At 40.8% G+C, this 17,192-nt stretch overlaps 1 protein-coding gene across 1 annotated transcript in view; it reads left to right on the top strand.

Annotated features, from left to right (window-relative positions):
• Window positions 1-17,192, top strand: part of LOC126281289 (multidrug resistance protein homolog 49-like) — a 290,653-nt gene that overhangs the window by 83,550 nt on the left and 189,911 nt on the right. Inside the window, exons 4-5 of the mRNA XM_049980112.1 lie at window positions 2,837-3,030; window positions 9,428-9,572. Of these exons, the coding sequence (XP_049836069.1) occupies window positions 2,837-3,030; window positions 9,428-9,572 (339 nt within the window). The remainder of the gene's footprint in view (window positions 1-2,836; window positions 3,031-9,427; window positions 9,573-17,192) is intronic.

Below are 17,192 nucleotides of genomic sequence, written 5' to 3'. Positions count from 1 at the left end.
AGGCGTTAATCCAGTCCCGTCTGGACTATGGGAGTCTGGCTTATGGTTCAGCATCCCCATCTGCGTTGCGGCTGCTGGACCCAATCCTCCACAGTGGGATACGTCTTGCCACTGGTGCCTTCCGGACCAGCCCTGTGGACAGCATACTTGTGGAGGCAGGTGTCCCTCCACTGCGGTTACGACGCCAACAATTACTGGCTGCTTATTCTGCCCATGTTTTTAGCTTGCCTGGGCATCCAAATTATCATGTCCTGTTCCCGCAGTCAGTCGTCCGTCTGCCAGAACGTCGGCCCCGGTCAGGTTGTCCGATCGCCGTACGCGTCAAACAGCTTCTCTACGGGCTTGGGTGTTTCCCTGTACCACCTCCTTTCCGGGCCTCACTGCGCTGCGTACACCCCCGTGGTGTGTGCCTCGCCCTTGCCTTCGGCTCGACTTGTCACAGGGCCCGAAGGACTCAGTCCCTCCGGTGGCCTTCCGACGCTGCTTTTATACCATCCTGGCCATGTATCAGGGCTCTGGTGTTGTCTATACCGACGGTTCGATGGTTGCTGGTCGTGTCGGTTATGTACTAACTCTAGGGGACCATTCTGAACAACGTTCATTGCCGACTGGCTGCAGTGTTTACACTGCTGAGCTGGTCGCCATCTTTCGTGCCCTAGAGTATATCTGCTCCTGCTCAGGTGCGTCCTTCATTATCTGTAGCGATTCCCTGAGCGGTTTACAAGCTCTCGACCAGTGTTTCCCTCGTTCTCGTCTGTTGATGGCTATCCAGGAGGCCCTGCACACTCCTGCCCGTTGCGGCAGATCTGTGGTCTTTGTTTGGACCCCGGGCCATGTTGGGATACCCGGAAATGAAACTGTTGACCGCCTGGTGAAAGAGGCCACTAGTGCACCATCTCTGGAGATTGGCCTCCCGGTGACTGATTTGCGGGCACTATTACACCGCAAAGTTGTCGATTTATGGGACACTGATTGGCGCAACCTGCCCGTGCTAAACAAACTCCGCCGTATCAAGGAGACGACTACTGTGTGGCGGTCATCCGTGCGAGCCAACCGCAGGGAATCAGTCGTCCTTTGTTGGCTCCGCATTGGCCACACCCGACTCACACACAGTTATTTACTGTGTCGTGAGGATCCCCTTCTTTGTCGTTGTAGGGCGTCGTTGACGGTGGTCCATATTCTGTTGGAGTGCGCCCTTTTAACTGTGCTCAGGCAGACTTTTGCTCTGCCTGATACGCTCTCTGCGCTTTTATCTGATGACTCTTCCATAGCGGACATAGTTCTGCGTTTTATTCGGGCAGGGGGATTTTATTGCTTAATGTAAGTGTGTGAGTTTTTGTGTTGATTCTGGCCTATGGCCTACGATTTGTCTGATTTTTTTTTCATGTGTTTCTCGGTGGTTGGCTTTTCCCTTTTTCTTTGTATGGTTGGCCAACCACCGTCACACTCTGTGTTATTTTAGTTCGTCTTGTCTGGTCTTTGTCTACGTTTCTCTTGTTCTGTGTCATCTGTCTTATCGTCTGTTGATCGTTTTTATTCTCTGTGGGTGTTTTTAGTATTTGGAAAACGGGACCGATGACCGTAGCAGTCTGGTCCCTTTAACCCCCACAAACCAACCAACCAACAATAGCTTCTATCATCCATGACTGGTTTTGTGAGAACAAGGATGAAGTGTTGCTTCTCCCTCAGCCACTACAACCGCAAGATCTTAATAGTACTGAGCCTTTGTGGTCTATTTTGGAGAGAAGGGTGCACAATCCATCTCCACCTTCATCATTATTACTTGAACTTGCCACTATTTTACAGGAAGAACGGTATAAGATACCCTTGAAAATCGTACAGCACCTGTGTTTATCCCTTCTGAGACAGCTTGAAGCTATTTGGAATCTAAAAGTTTGCCTACACTGTATTAGGCATGTTAATGAGGTGTTTTTTTTTATGTTGCCAAATTCTTGTCCAGCCCCTGTATGTATTCCGATATTGAACCAGCTCACGTCTCACATAAAGCAAGAAGCTAGGATTCCAAACTCATTTAAAAGAAAGTTAAATCATACTTCATTAGCCACTCTTCTAAAAATTATGTGAATATTTAGACTCAAGGATCGAAAAGTTTTATTAGGTAGATAGCAAACAGCAGGGCTTGTCATCAAGTTTTATAACCAGTAATATGCACTGTACACCTGATACACTATTTAAAAATGTAAAAATATTTTCTCTGGAAATATCTGTTGTAATCAAGTAAATATCAAGCTTCTAATACCAGATAAAGAACAACTATACAATTAAAGTAATGAGGCAGCAGCTTTCCTCAAGGTAACAGCTTCTTTCTAATTTACTCAATTAAGTTTAGATGGCATAAGCATGAACAGCATTTAACAGCATAGTGATAGTTCATTATTAATACAGTATACAGATTAAGTTTCTGTTATGTCTTTCCATCATCTTAATGTAGCTATAGCCTGACCTGTTTCACATACTGGAACATTCTCTATTTTGATGGATTCTACGGAACATGGTAAGTGGTTGAATGAATGAACAGTTAAGTGTAATTCATAAGTGTGTGTGTGTGTGTGTGTGTGTGTGTGTGTGTGTGTGTGTGTGTGTGTGTGTGTGTGCGCGCGCGCGCTCGCGTGCAGTTTTACTGTATATACTCCTCTTTCAAAATTACCATGGGTAAATGTGAAGAACACATTTTCTGCCTCATATTCTATTATTCTCCATTTGCAATATGAGCATCTGAGATCTAAGTGCACAGTAAATCATTTAGGCCTTAGGTGTTCAGATTCTATTGCTTTGTGATGAATTTGATTATTACTTCTTTTTTCTCTTCTCACAGTTCCAATATGCAACATGCTGGGAACTACTGTTGATGTTCCTCGGTGTTACACTTGGCATCATTACTGGACTTTGCATGCCTGCTGTCATTGTGTTGTATGGAGAATTCACAACAATCCTTGTTGATCGCAATGCTGAGAACATTACATCATCACCCACTACAATTCTCCCTCTAGCTGGTGGCGGACGTATTTTGTAAGTTCAACAATTTGCAACTGACTGTTGTTTGGATATTTATTAACTTCAGTTTTTAATTTAGCTCTGTAGCTAGGGAACTGAACTGACTAAAAATGAAATGAAAGTCATACTTTTCCATGTACAGTAATTCATATTATAGAGGTGTCACCCAAATATGTAAGTTGTAAGATATGGCCATTAAATTATAAATGAACTTGTTATCTACCAGCACTGCAAGAAGACACACATTTTACAGTTGCTCAAAATGAAATATGTTACTAACAGACAACTGATGTCTGACAGCTGCCACTGAGAACTGTACCTCAGATTTGTTCATTGTCTTATTAATTTTGTGTTTAATAAGTCTCGTGATTAATTTTACTGTATTCTAAGAGCTTTTTTTAAATTTTTTTGTGTATAACGGAATCCTTCGAATTTTCTATTTGCCTAGAATATGTGTTCTTAACTAGTATTTAATTAGTTCAACCTCAGTTTGTAATTGTGGCTAATCATCTGAGTTAAATACACATAGCTATGAAAATAACGGAAAAATATGAATGATAATCATCATTATGGTCTTGAGCAACATCTGAAGAACATGTGAGAGAAGAAATATGCGTGGAATTTCTGTTCTAAAAAAACACATTGTACTTCTTACATAAGATCTTTTTGATGTTTGCCATACTTTAACTGATACAGCAAGCATAAACACAATTTATGAAGCACAGTACTTTATAGAGCCAATGTAAGATACAGTGAAGTACAGGTTGCACATAGTACTGAACACACTGAATGGGCAGCAGTAGTGCATTGTACAGAATAGGCCGAGGGCTAGTTTGCAATTGCTTAATTAATATTGTTTGTTTGGCACCTCACCAGAGCACACCAGGGGGCCGCCCGAGGTGGCCTTTCTAAGCAGGCCAGTGAACTGTAGAGATGCACGATCTCTCAAACTGCACGCATCATAAGTGAAGGTACCTCCTTTCTAGGAAGTCAGAAAACTGTCCTCCCTCTCGCGAGAGGCCGTACGACTGGACTGGGGACGTCCTCGCTGTAGATATGTCCTCATCTTGGTCAGTAATTAGACCCAGAGGCATCAGCTGGAACTTCAGAGAAGCTGCCGCACGGGACCCAGCAGTGAAGGCAGCGGCAGCTGCAGTGTCGAATACAGCAGAGGCCTGCACTGGCGATGGCAGTTGAGGAGTTGGGACGGAGGTAGGGATCCAAGACAGCGATCCGCCAGGCAGCGACACTTGCTTGGTGCAAACTGGACAGTTCCTGACGCAGGTACAAGCATTCGTGATGGCAGAGGCAGGGTAGCGGATGCGGTGGGCCGTCCGGAACAGACCCTGCCTATGCTGCTGCAGCTGGTTTGGCGGGGTGTCTGCCCGCCAGGAGCCATTGGCACCAGATCTAGCAATGCTTAATGACAGCAGGAACCCATTTTGGCTTGTGGCTGAAACCTCGAGCCCAGACAGGCGCAACCGGCTAGAACCGTCAAGGAGTTGGCGATGCTGGCAGACGTCGCATTGGATGCACCAGGTGAAGGAGGGTCTGTGGTTGGCATGTAGCCACTCCGCCGGGCTCTAGTCCACCCCCAACTCCCCCCCCCCCCCCCTCCCCCCCCCCGTCCAGGAGTGAAATGGTTTGAACTCAAAATACAGTCAAAACTAGCTTCAGGGGATCTACCGGATACATACTTTGGCATCTGAGTTTTAAACGTCCGAACCACGTGTTTGGCCTCAACATTGGGCTGACAATGGAAGGGGGGTCTGCTAAAAGATGCAAATTCTCGAGAAACAAACTGGGGGCAATTATTGGCAAATGTGGTGTTCTGAAGTCCCTCAATTACAAAAATTGTAGTCGGGGCTTAAATAGTGCCTGCTGCATACAGGCCACATGGGAAAACTGAGAATAGGGATTTACTACAGTGAGCCAATACTGATTTAGGAAGGGCCCAGCAAAATCGACATGCAGATGCTCCCACGGGTGCTGCGGAATCAGCCTGGGACAAAAAGATGCAGAGCCGCCTGTTGCCGAACACAGTGAGTGAAAGTGGAGATAAGCCGTATAACGTCCCCATCTATGCCCAGCCAATACACATGCTGTTGGGGCAAAGCTTCGGTGCGAGAGGTCCCCCAATAATCGACATGCAGCAGCTGTAGTACATTATGGTGTAAGAAAGGAGGAATCATAACCAAAGGAACCACATGTAACACAGAAAGGCGGTGCTGGAGGGAGTAGTAATTCTGCGAGAGATACAAGGCATGGCATGGGAGTTTTTCTGTCCACACATGCTGCACAAAAGAGAAGAACCAACAATGAACAATGTACAGGCTCCATGGCAATGGCCGGTGCTACCATGGCACTAGTGACTGGGAAACCATCGACCACATTCTGGTTCTCAGTATCTGTTGTTGTTGTTGTTGTTGTTGTCCTCAGTCCTGAGACTGGTTTGATACAGTTCTCCATGATACTCTATTCTGTGCAAGCTTCTTCATCTCCCAGTACCGACTGCAACCTACATCTTTCTGTATCTGTTTAGTGTATTCATCTCTTGGTCTCCCTCTACAATTTTTACCCCCCACGCTGCTGTCCAATACTAAATTGGTGATCCCTTGATGCCTCAGAACATGTCCTACCAACCGACCCCATCTTCTAGTCAAGTTGTGCCACCTCTTCTCCCCAATCCTATTTAATACCTCCTCATTAGTTATAAGATCCACCCATCTAATCTTCAGCATTCTTCTCTAGCACCACATTTCGAAAGCTTCTATTCTCTTCTTGTCCAAAATAGTTATCGTCCATGTTTCACTTCCATACATGGCTACACTCCATACAAATACTTTCAGAAATGACTTCCTGACACTTAAATCTATACTCGATGTTAACAAATTTCTCTTCTTCAGAAACGCTTTCCTTGCCATTGCCAGTCTACATTTTATATCCTCTCTACTTCGACCATCATCAGTTATTTTGCTCCCCAAATAGCAAATATCCTTTACTACTTTAAGTGTGTCATTTCCTAATCTAATTCCCTCAGCATCACCCGACTTAATTCGACTACATTCCATTATCCTCGTTTTGCTTTTTTTTATGTTCATCTTTATCCTCCTTTCAATACACTGCCCATTCTGTTCAACTGCTCTTCTAAGTCCTTTGCTGTCTCTACAGAATTACAATGTCATTGGCGAACCTCAAAGTTTTTATTTCTTCCCCATGGATTTTAATCCCTACTCCGAATTTTTCTTTTGTTTCCTTCACTGCTTGCTCAATATACAGATTGAATAACATTGGGGAGAGGCTACAACCCTGTCTCACTCCCTTCCCAACCACTGCATCCCTTTCATGTCCCTAGACTCTTATAACTGCCATCTGGTTTCTGTAAAAATTGTAAATAGCCCTTCGATCCCTTTATTTTACTCCTGCTACTTTCAGAATTTGAAAGGGAGTGTTTCTGTCAACATTGTCAAAAGCTTTCTCTAAGTCTCAAATGCTAGACACGTAGATTTACTTTCCTTAATCTAGCTTCTAAGATAAGTTGTAGGGTCAGTATCTAAATAAAATCAAAGCAACTAGTCCAGTTCAATGCCAGGTTTGGACCAATTGGAATGTGACATAAGGAATTGGCGTTGGTGTTGGCTTGTTGCGATGTCGGCTGCTAATGGATCTAATAATGATAACTGGAGAGGAAAAGAGCCCACCACTGCAACGATATGCTGCCTTATTTGGTACAGAAGCTGAAGGTTTAAAAAGAGCAACCAATGGATTGTGATCCATGATCAAAGGGATGTAAGAACCATACAAGAAGAGTGAAATATCTAGAGGGCAATCACAACTGCTAAAGCCTCATGGAACACACACACACACACACACACACACACACACACACACACACACACACACACACACACACACACCTTTCACATGAATTTTTAATCTGAGGAATAGTTTAGAAATTGTAATTTTTGCGTAAATGTTTTGCCTGCATTAAGTTGTATATAGTTGCAGGTGACAAACTGTAAAGAAAAATAATCACTGTAAAAATGTAATACAGCAGGAAAACCACACCATGTGGTAAGAAGGTATGAATACACAATTTTATGTGCTCTTCAAAAACCTGTAATTACGATTTAGAAACTGATATTTTTGTGTATTTAAACAGTAAAGAACATTCCTTATGTTTAACAGCCATAATAATAAAAAAAGCCCACTGATGATGACCAACTGCACTGATAATTTTGTGAGCAATTCATCAGGGTGGGGCGAAGGGTATGTATCTATCATGGACTGTGCATTAATGTGACACTGAAGTTGCTGCAGTGGCAAAGCTCACCTGTCTGCTTCTTAATAACGACCATTGGTGTAGCCCATTTGGTGGAAGTAATAGGCTGAATAATATCGAGCAACATCAGACTGTCTAATACAGCCTTGACAGAGTCGTGCAATGTGACTGGCACCTGCCATGTCTGGAAAAAATTAGAGCAGGCGGGCTCTTTCATGGTAATGTTTACCCGAAAACCAGTAGTACATCCAGCCCAGGGGAATACAGTGATGAAAACTCAAGAGCAGAGGAACTCCAGGTGCTAATATGGAATGTGATGTGACACTAAATTTATCTCATTGGCAATGATAAGCAGCAATCTATCATTTTCTTAACCGTATTATTTTTGTGAACTATACATATTCCAAACTCCCCTCTCATATCCAAATCATTTGACATCCATGACTCTCTGCAGGAAACATCCTTGAATTTCAGAATGAGATATTCACTCTGCAGCGAAGTGTGTGGTGATATGAAACTTCCTGGCAGATTAAAACTGTGTGCCGGACCGAGACTCTAACTCGGGACCTTTGCCTTTCGCGGGCAAGTCCTCTACCAACTGAGCTACCCAAACACGACTCACGCCCGGTCCTCACAACTTTAGTTCTGCGAGGTTCGCAGGGGAGCTTGTGTGAAGTTTGGAAAGTAGGAGATGAGTACTGGCAGAAGTAAAGCTGTGAGGATGGGCGTGATTCGTGCTTGGGTAGCTCAGTTGGTAGAGCACTTACCCGCGAAGGGCAAAGGTCCTGAGTTTGAGTCTCGGTCTGGCATACAGTTTTAATCTGCCAGGAAGTTTCATCCCTGAATTTCTCTTACCAACTGTACTATTATACATAACTGCTTGAGTGTTACCATTATGATTTAAATAAATGCAGACAACATCCAGTGTGACTAACTGCCTTCCTTGTTCAGAGAGTTCGTCTTTATATGTAAAGACTATGGTGAAATAAATATGACATTGGGTTGTAAAATTGCATATTTTATGTGAAATCAGTCTTGTATGGCAGTCACTAAACTCATAAAGCTCTTAATGTAATGCTCCCTTGTTAATAGGAATAAGTGACTTTCAGCTCAAACTTTTTTTTTTTTTTTTTTCTGAAATCAGCGCAGTTTGTGCCTATCTGGCCACAGCACCTTTAGCAGTGGTAACTTTGGTTGCCAAATGGTTTTTATGACTCTCTTGCTCTGTACAACTGTAATGTTGTGTCTTTCTTACTATTGGAATGCTCTGCATGTAATTTCATTATTGTGGAATCAATACTGTTCATGGCTATGATTTCATCATTGTTGTGAAATTACACAAGGGACATCAGTTAGACAGATACGACGTCTTTACCTTTTGATAGTTAGACCTCTTCCTGTCAAAGAAGCCAGTTTATAAGGCACCTTAAAAGTAATATAAATTGTTGTCAAGCCACAGTCACTAAATTGATGAAATTTTTAGAAGGTTACACGACTAGTTTTGATGCACTGATTCATCATTTTCAAATGTAAGGACAAAATCATGTGTTAGCCACAAATTGGAGTGCATTGTCTATGTAAGATTTCATTAAAAGAACACAGTACAACTGTGTGCTGTGTTCTACTTTTGGGCTTGCCACATGTCATAAATTACAACATGTGAACCTTTGTTTGCAAAATGATCATTGCATCAGAGCAGGATGTAATGCTAGAGCATATAATCTCTCTCATCCTGCTGCAACTGTCATCTACATTGCATTAAGGTGTGAGATAACTGATCAATCAAAAACTGTCATGATCTCTTGTGCCCAGTTTCTGCTGCCTTTGTGTCAGTTTACTGGTTTTAATGTGCTTTTTTGAAAGAAGTGTGGTTGCAATTATTAATGGAGTTTTCTAGGTGTGTTAACCTCTAAAAATTTAATTCTTTTAGTGACTGGCTTGACAAACATTTGTGATGTCAAATAAACACTTTAAATTTTATTCACTCACACTCCTTGATTACAGTTATGTCAAAATACAAAAAGAAAGTAATAAATTTAAGCATCTTAAGTGATATGTAGAGAATTTACACATTTTTCTGTAGTATTCAAGATAATATATTAGAAGATATGCTTGAATAATGTATTTCAGAGTGAATGCAAGTTGGGAGGAGAGAAAAGAAGCTCTGTTAGAAGATTCAGCAGCATTTGCAATTGGCTGCTGTGTAGTTACACTGATTCAATTCATAGTTGGTTCTATGACAATATTTGTCCTCAACCTTTCAGCTCAGAGACAGGTATGTGTATATTTAAGAATTGTTTAATATTGTATCTTGAGCAAGTATTAATCTTTTGACTGTTGTGAACTATTTGACTGTCATACGCTGCCACTCTCCAGGAGCTGAGGATGTGTTTAAGTGTGGCCTCTGGATATTCCATAAATGCCTTTACACACCCTATTCCATGCACTGTCTCAATGCTACCAGCAGTTACTTTCATAGCTTGGTGAATAAAAAAGTTTTGAGTATTTATCGTACAACATGCCTCTTTGCCTGCTATCATTTGTAGAAAAACTCTTTTTGCTATCTTGAGCCGTTTATGAAATCAAGATTGCCACAAGTTCTGGAAATCAGGGAATATTAGGAAATTTCAAATGTGTCAGGGAAATATCAGGGAAATTTGAAAGGTCTCACCAATCTGCCTGCAGGCCTGGTCTGTTTGTGTGTGCGTAATTCAGTGGATTTTCTTGGTTTGTTCATGGTCCCGGGGCTGCGGTGCTCCTCGGCAGTTCACGGACGATGACATGAATTGTGACTGCCTCACTGCAAGTACATTGTACTGTGCGGAGTTTTATAGACATTTTATTTATTCTGGTACATTTTGGCACTTCAAAAAGAGTTTATGTTTTAGAAAGTACAGATGATGAGAAGAAGAAAATTGTCACTGGCAGTTTGTACACTATGTATTCATGTATGTCTTGAAAGAAAAACCTCACAATACCTGTAAAACAATAGACATAACAGAGCGGGTAATAAAAAACAATAACAAACATAGTAGAACCAACATTTTATTGGCAAGTACCTACTGTGTTGGTTTACGTGATTCTTCCCTGCCTTATTCACTCCTGTCAGGAGGCCTTCTTTTTTCTGAGGTTATTTCTGAACTCAGTGAAGATATTTTAAATCTGTCTTGAGACTTCAACAAAATGCATATTTTTGTCACCAAATATGTTTCAGTGTACTGAAATAAAATTACATCAGTGATCTTAATGAACCATATATACCGCTTGACTTGCTTTCTCCATCTAAAAACAGTTCATTGCAAAAGATGTTGATGTTAGTGCTTGAGATTTTCGCTCACATGTTTAGAAATACAGAAGTCCTTAAATTTTTTTGTCAACTTATGTCTTTACTTACCCATGAGATCTCAAAATTTGTCAGGGAAAAATGCTAAAATTGTCTGGAAATGGCAACCCTGGAGATATGACGACTTGTTATGACCACAAGCTTTGTGATGAACAGGATGGAACTGGGCATTTCACGTGTGACCATCCTCTGGATAAAAGAACCAATATCTCAAGAACAAAATGTGCTCTTAGTTTTAAATAAAATGTTTATTTCTTACTTACATTTCAAACACGGCAATGTATTTGCTAAAATCAGCCATATGCAAAATCTACACAATGTGTGTTTACCGCTGCAAACTCTTTAAAAAGGTCATCCAGTGGTTTCTTTTGTTTGATGCAGCACAATAACTGTGATGAATATTGAAAACAAATTCAGTGCTTTAGTGAGCAAAGATATTGGACTATATGATGTGCAAAAATTAGATTTTTTCACCAAATAGTTTTCTTGAAATCTGATAACAAGTATTTCATAGTGGCCAGAACACTATCCCTCAGCACAGATTGTAGCATTATGTGAGCAGTAACAGTGACAACAAAGCAGCACCCAGCACAGAATGGAGACAGTATGTCTGCAAAAGTCAAAGGGTTAAGAGAGCTGCCACAGAAAAACTAAGATATGTCAAAAAGACTAAAAACAGTGAAAGTAAAGTTGTATTTAAATGTTGTTAGTAGGATAGTTTTGCAAGTCACACACCATGTATGTCAAGAGCTTGTAACAAATTAAGGTCTAGTTTATATACTTATCCATTTACAAGTAGTATATCTCAACTTATACAGGATGTATCGTAATTAACTGTGTAAATGTATACAGTTGAAAGTACATGATACTAGAAGCAAAAAAGTCTCAGTAAACATAGGGTCAAAAATGTATATCTTAAGAGCTACGAGCAATTTTTCGTCTTCGATACTGTGAAACAAATCTCTTTTACTGCAAGCTCTTTGTTTTCCATTTTTTGGGAAGTGACAGTATGGACCAAAACAAGAATACAAATGTCCAGGAAACATGTACTCTAAAATGCATACCTTAAAAGCTATGAACATTTGTTCATGAGAAGAGTTAAGTTTCAAAGTAGCAAAGATGAGAAAGTGCTCATAGCTCTTACTGATTTAAATCTGTAGAGAAAGTTGAAAATTTGTGCTGTACTGGGATTTGAATCCAGGTCTCCTGCTTACTAGGTAGACGCGCTGACCACTGCACCATCTGGACTCAGGGTTACTGCAATTCTAAGGACTAGCCTAACACCTCCTGTCAGATCCAAATTCTCAACTTGGAACAGTGGAGGGATGTATTTGAGGATAATGGGCAAGGGGCAGTAAATTTGTAGTTGTGGATAATTTGAGAATTTGGATCTGATGGGAGGCGTGGTTGTTTAGTCCATGCAGATGTGATAACCACTGTGTTCAGATGGTGCAGTTTGTCAGTGCATCTGCCTAGTAAACAGGAGACACGGGTTCGGATTCCAGTCCAACACAAATTTTCAACTTTCTCCATTGATTAAAATCAATGTCTGTCATTACTTTATGTCTTGATTCTGGAGAATGTTGAACACTCGATTAAAAGGTGTTCAGTTTTTCAGCGATAGCCTTGCATGAGACATTATTGTCAGTTTTCAGAAAATCAGAAATTTTCTTGTTTCTCTTGGACATTTTTGAGGTGGGACATCCTGACCTCTCATTGCCCTTAAATGACATCTGTCCTTCTGCAAAACATTTAAACCACTCAAACACCTGTGCATAACTGAGCAATTATTGCTGTAAGCAATTTCATGGGCTCAGATGTCTTCATGGTTATGTTACCGAGTAAAGCATGAAATCGATTACAACTTGTTGCTCCATTGCGATTAGTGTGACAACATTGACACATGCTGGCCACAAGTCCACCACTTAACTCTCACCACTAGACAGCTGATTCGTTGAATGCACATCTGTCACTTACAGTAGTTAGTTCAATCTGCCACTGATGTCACTGGGAATAAAATCTGTCTCTGAACTTTCAGTACAGATAGTGTATGGTCCACTATGCATAAATAATGAATATAATTTAAAAGTATATAAATCACAAAATGAATCTTTCACTTTGCAACAGTCTTGAACCGTTCTGGCAGTTTAAAACTGTGCTGGATCAGGACTTCAACCTGGAAGCTTGCCTTTCTTGGCCAACACTGATCAGCACTCACAGCTTCAGATCTGCCTATTCTTCTTTCCAAATACTTTCCCGCATATCTTCCTGGTTGTGAGTTGAGTCTTGTTAGCTCAGTAAGTGAGAACATTGGCTGCAAAAGGCAAGGGTCTGATTTTGAGTTCTGGGGCACCACTTAGTTTAACATGGCAGGACATTAGTTGAATCACCATAATTCATTGATGTTTATTCTAGTGAATTTAAGTCAGTAGCCTTGAACATATTTTGAGATTTCCTAAGCAAATGTCCCTTTAATGTGAATTTTGTAATATGCAGAATTATCTGTATCATGACATTCAAACTGAAGATTCTGGTACTTTGTAAATTATCTCTGACAAGAGGAAGAGGTATCCAGGCTCATTTTCAAACTGAACTAAATGTATGAGTGTTTTTATCATGTGAGACCATTGTCATGATCTAAGAGGAATGTGTAGGCACTGACACTTCTCTTTATCAAAGTATAACAGGTTTCAGAAAAATGGTTCAAATGGCTCTGAGCACTATGGGACTTAACATCTATGGTCATCAGTCCCCTAGAACTTAGAACTACTTAAACATAACTAACCTAACATCATCACACAACACCCAGTTATCACGAGGCAGAGAGATCCCTGTCCCAGCCGGGAATCGAACCCGGGAACCCGTGCGCAGGAAGCGAGAACGCTACCGCACGACCACGAGCTGCGGACATAACAGGTTTAATTCATAACAAAATCATCAAAGCACCTGAAATAATTGAAGGCACTGAATGTTTTATAGTTAGGAGGTGCTACCCAAAAGTTTCCCAAATCTAACACTAAATATAGTCACATCATACAAGATTTTTATTCACCACCATCACCTTCAAAGTAGTCCCATTGGGGGCTCAGACACAGATCTCAGTGCTTCTGCCATGAATGGAATGCATACTGAAAGTTGTTTTTAGTCAGTGAATTGTGGAACACTTAGGATTCCTCTTGAATCTCCTCTGTCATGTCAAATTTTTGTCCCTTCAATTTCATTTTCAATTTGAGAAAGAGAAAGAAATCACTTGAAGCCAAGTTGGGTGAATATGATGGATAAGGAAGAACCACTGTGTTGTTTATTGCCAAACAACTGCTGTGAGATGCAGGTTATATAAGTGGCCTCATATTGTTGTGATGAAGGACATTGTTATTCCGGAGCCACTTCTCTGGATGTTTCCACCGCACATCCTCCTTAGCCACTGTAGGACATCACCAGAAGTCATGGTCTGCCGAAGATCTTTCACAAACACATTCTGAACAGCACTGATGTTTCCTTGAGTATTGTCAGTAGATGGTCATCCTGAATGTTTATCATCATCAACAGATATCCACCTATTTTTAAAGCATTTAAACCAGCATACTTTTGTGGCTGCCCCAAAGCATCATTACTGAATACTTCAACTAACATTTTGTGTGTTTCTGTGGCTATTTTGCCAAGTTTAAAACAGGACTTCATACAGGAACAGTGTTCTCTCAGGTTGGTCATTGCAAAATTGCAGTCACAAGTGAACATCACAATGGAAAACTGCCTGCCAACAATAAACATATCTGATTAGAACAAAGCTGCTATGCATAATGAAACACAAAATATGTGTTACACTGTTCCCAGTGCTGATTGATTGTAGTACCATTTATAAATTTGGATTATACAAATTTTGAGAACTTTTATGTAGCATCTCATATTAACAGTACAAATTGTGTGTGTTTATGGTTCATACCAAAACCACCTTTGTTTCATGATCAACATTGTACTGTTTGCCACTTGTACAGATATCATAGTGAATTTGCACAGTGTTTAATGCAATGGACAGACATTTGGGAGGATGGGAGTTCCAATCTTGATTCATCCATCCAGATTTAAGTTTTCCATAGTATCCCTTAATCGCGTATGTCAAATGTCAAATGATCCATTTGAAATGAACATGGACAATTTCCTCTCCAATCCTTCCCTAATCTAAACAGGAATATTGACTATGTAAGAAAAGACAGATTGCTACTGAACATAAAGAAAACACATTAAGTTGCAGACAGGCACAATTTAAAAGACACTTACATATAACTTTCGGCAACAGCCTTCACCAGTAGGAATAGGAAGTGCAGGGTGGGTGGATTGGGCAGGATTTGCATCTGGGTCTTCTGCAGGGATATGATCTTTGTGGCAAGGGGTTGGGCTTAGGAGTGGCATAAGGATAGACTGGGATGTTGTGGAGGTTGGATGGACGACAGAATACCATTTTAGGTAGGATGCAAAGTATCTTTCATGGCATGATAATAGGTAAGTGCCAGGGCTTTGATTACCTATCTGTCTTTTCCTACATTGTTGATATTCCTACATGGAATTTCCTTTGTTTGACTTTCCTAATCTACACTTGTCCTGCTCTGTCTCAAAACACCTTATTGTACACAGGACATAAAATGCTAATCTTGCTTCCATTTTCCTAGTTATTATGTTCCTTCCAGTAAGCTGATGTAGATGTAGAAGCTCTCACTACTTGCTGTCTCGTAGATCTCTTCTCTCTCTGCTGCTTATAGCGAGAAGTGATATGTATTGGGAAGTTTATTTAGTTAACAAGGTTTCTGATCGATAATAACCATTTATTGCTACTGTCAACTTTCTCCACTGTAACAAAACTTCACAGAATAAGCCTACTATATATTTTTGCTTTTAGCCAAGCTGCCTGATCTGCAGTCTAATTAAACACTGTGCCATTTCCTTCAATCAACTTTTTATCATTGATAACAATTCATTTCAAATTCAAATTCTTGTAAGCGGTCTGTACAGTTATTCATTACAGCTTGCACGAAAGACTCTGCCAACTGACTCCTACTGCGTGCAATGCTAAACACAGGGAAAAACCACCAATTGTTGTGACCAGAAATGAAATTTTATTCATTCTTGCAGATTGTCGATGTTATTGCTCACTAAGATTATGTGTGTATATCAATATTCGTATGAACTGTGAGAACAGTAACCTTGCATAGTGCAGATATACTTCACCTGCAAATGGAAGAATTTAATATAGCCAATTTGAAAAGTGACCTGAAGATCAGTCACAGTGAGACTAAAATAATGCATAACCAGCATACCAAATAGAAAGTAATGCAAATTAACAGTGAAGCATAGAACTACATGATGGGTTTAGTATACAGTGCAAGTGAAGATGAGTGTTGGCTGGACAGTAAAATAAATAGACAGAAGACTAAAAGAGGAATAGAGAGCTTTTGGTAAACTAAATAGGAGTTTTAAGACCAAGATGCCACTGCACTTGAAAGTAAAAGCTTACAGTTATTGTGCTTTAATTTTTTTCTGTGAGACATGGAGTTTGAACCCTAAAACCAGTCGAAAACATGTATGTTTATAATTACTGAGAGAGACAGGAAAACAAACAAATGGATCTGAAAACAACATAGAACTATGACAACAATGAAAATTAGGTGTGTGGGACACACAACCACAAATGGATGGAAGTTGAACTAAGAAAATTCTTTGCTGTTGTTTAGTTGTTAGTGTGGCTGACTGCTGTGCAGAGGACATGGGTTATATTCCTGATGCAATGAGGGATTTTTCTTTGGTGGAAGGACTGGAACAGAGTACACTCAGTCCTGTGATGCCAGTTATAGAGGTACTTGACTGAGTAATAGTGGCTTGAGGTTGCAAAAACTGGCAACGGTCGGGAGAGCAGTGTGCTGACCCCACACCCCTCTATACCACATTCAGTGACACCACTTGCAGAGGATGTGTTGTCCTCTGACCTGGATCTCCCATTCAGTCTCCTCTTCTAACATCAGTAGACCTGTTAGGCAGCCATCCCTGCCATGACAGCACCAGTGGGCCCACCAGGGCCTGAGGACAGAGTTTACATTTACCAGTTTTTTGTTGCTCTGAGTGTTCAATGTTACTGTAATTAATGTGGTTAAGCTTTTCAAGGCCAGGGTGGTACTGGGTGATCAAGAAGTCCTGATGGGCATCCAATCAAACTACAGAATATCCTTGTCCATTCTTACTCCAGTCCTGCTCCCAATTTTGCACCCCATGAGTCATTTCCTTTTTGACAATCCATGTGCAAGGCCTAGCCCATACACCCACCCATCCACCAACACAGTCAAATCACAGGCATTTGCTACCATATAGGAGGCAGGGCCACATGTGAAAGCACCCCTGTTACGTAATAGCTATATTGCAGTTACTGTGCAGCATTGTATGAGGTTATGTCCACTTACATGAATTGCCACAGCCAAACTATGGTCAAATGCAGGTTTGACCATCGAGTTACAGAATATGTTGTGCACCAGAATATAAATGAATTTAACAGCTGCTTCACTAGGT

The sequence above is a fragment of the Schistocerca gregaria genome, chromosome 7 (assembly GCF_023897955.1).
Source record: "Schistocerca gregaria isolate iqSchGreg1 chromosome 7, iqSchGreg1.2, whole genome shotgun sequence".
NCBI lineage: Eukaryota > Metazoa > Arthropoda > Insecta > Orthoptera > Acrididae > Schistocerca > Schistocerca gregaria.
This window is presented reverse-complemented; position numbering and strand designations above follow the sequence as displayed.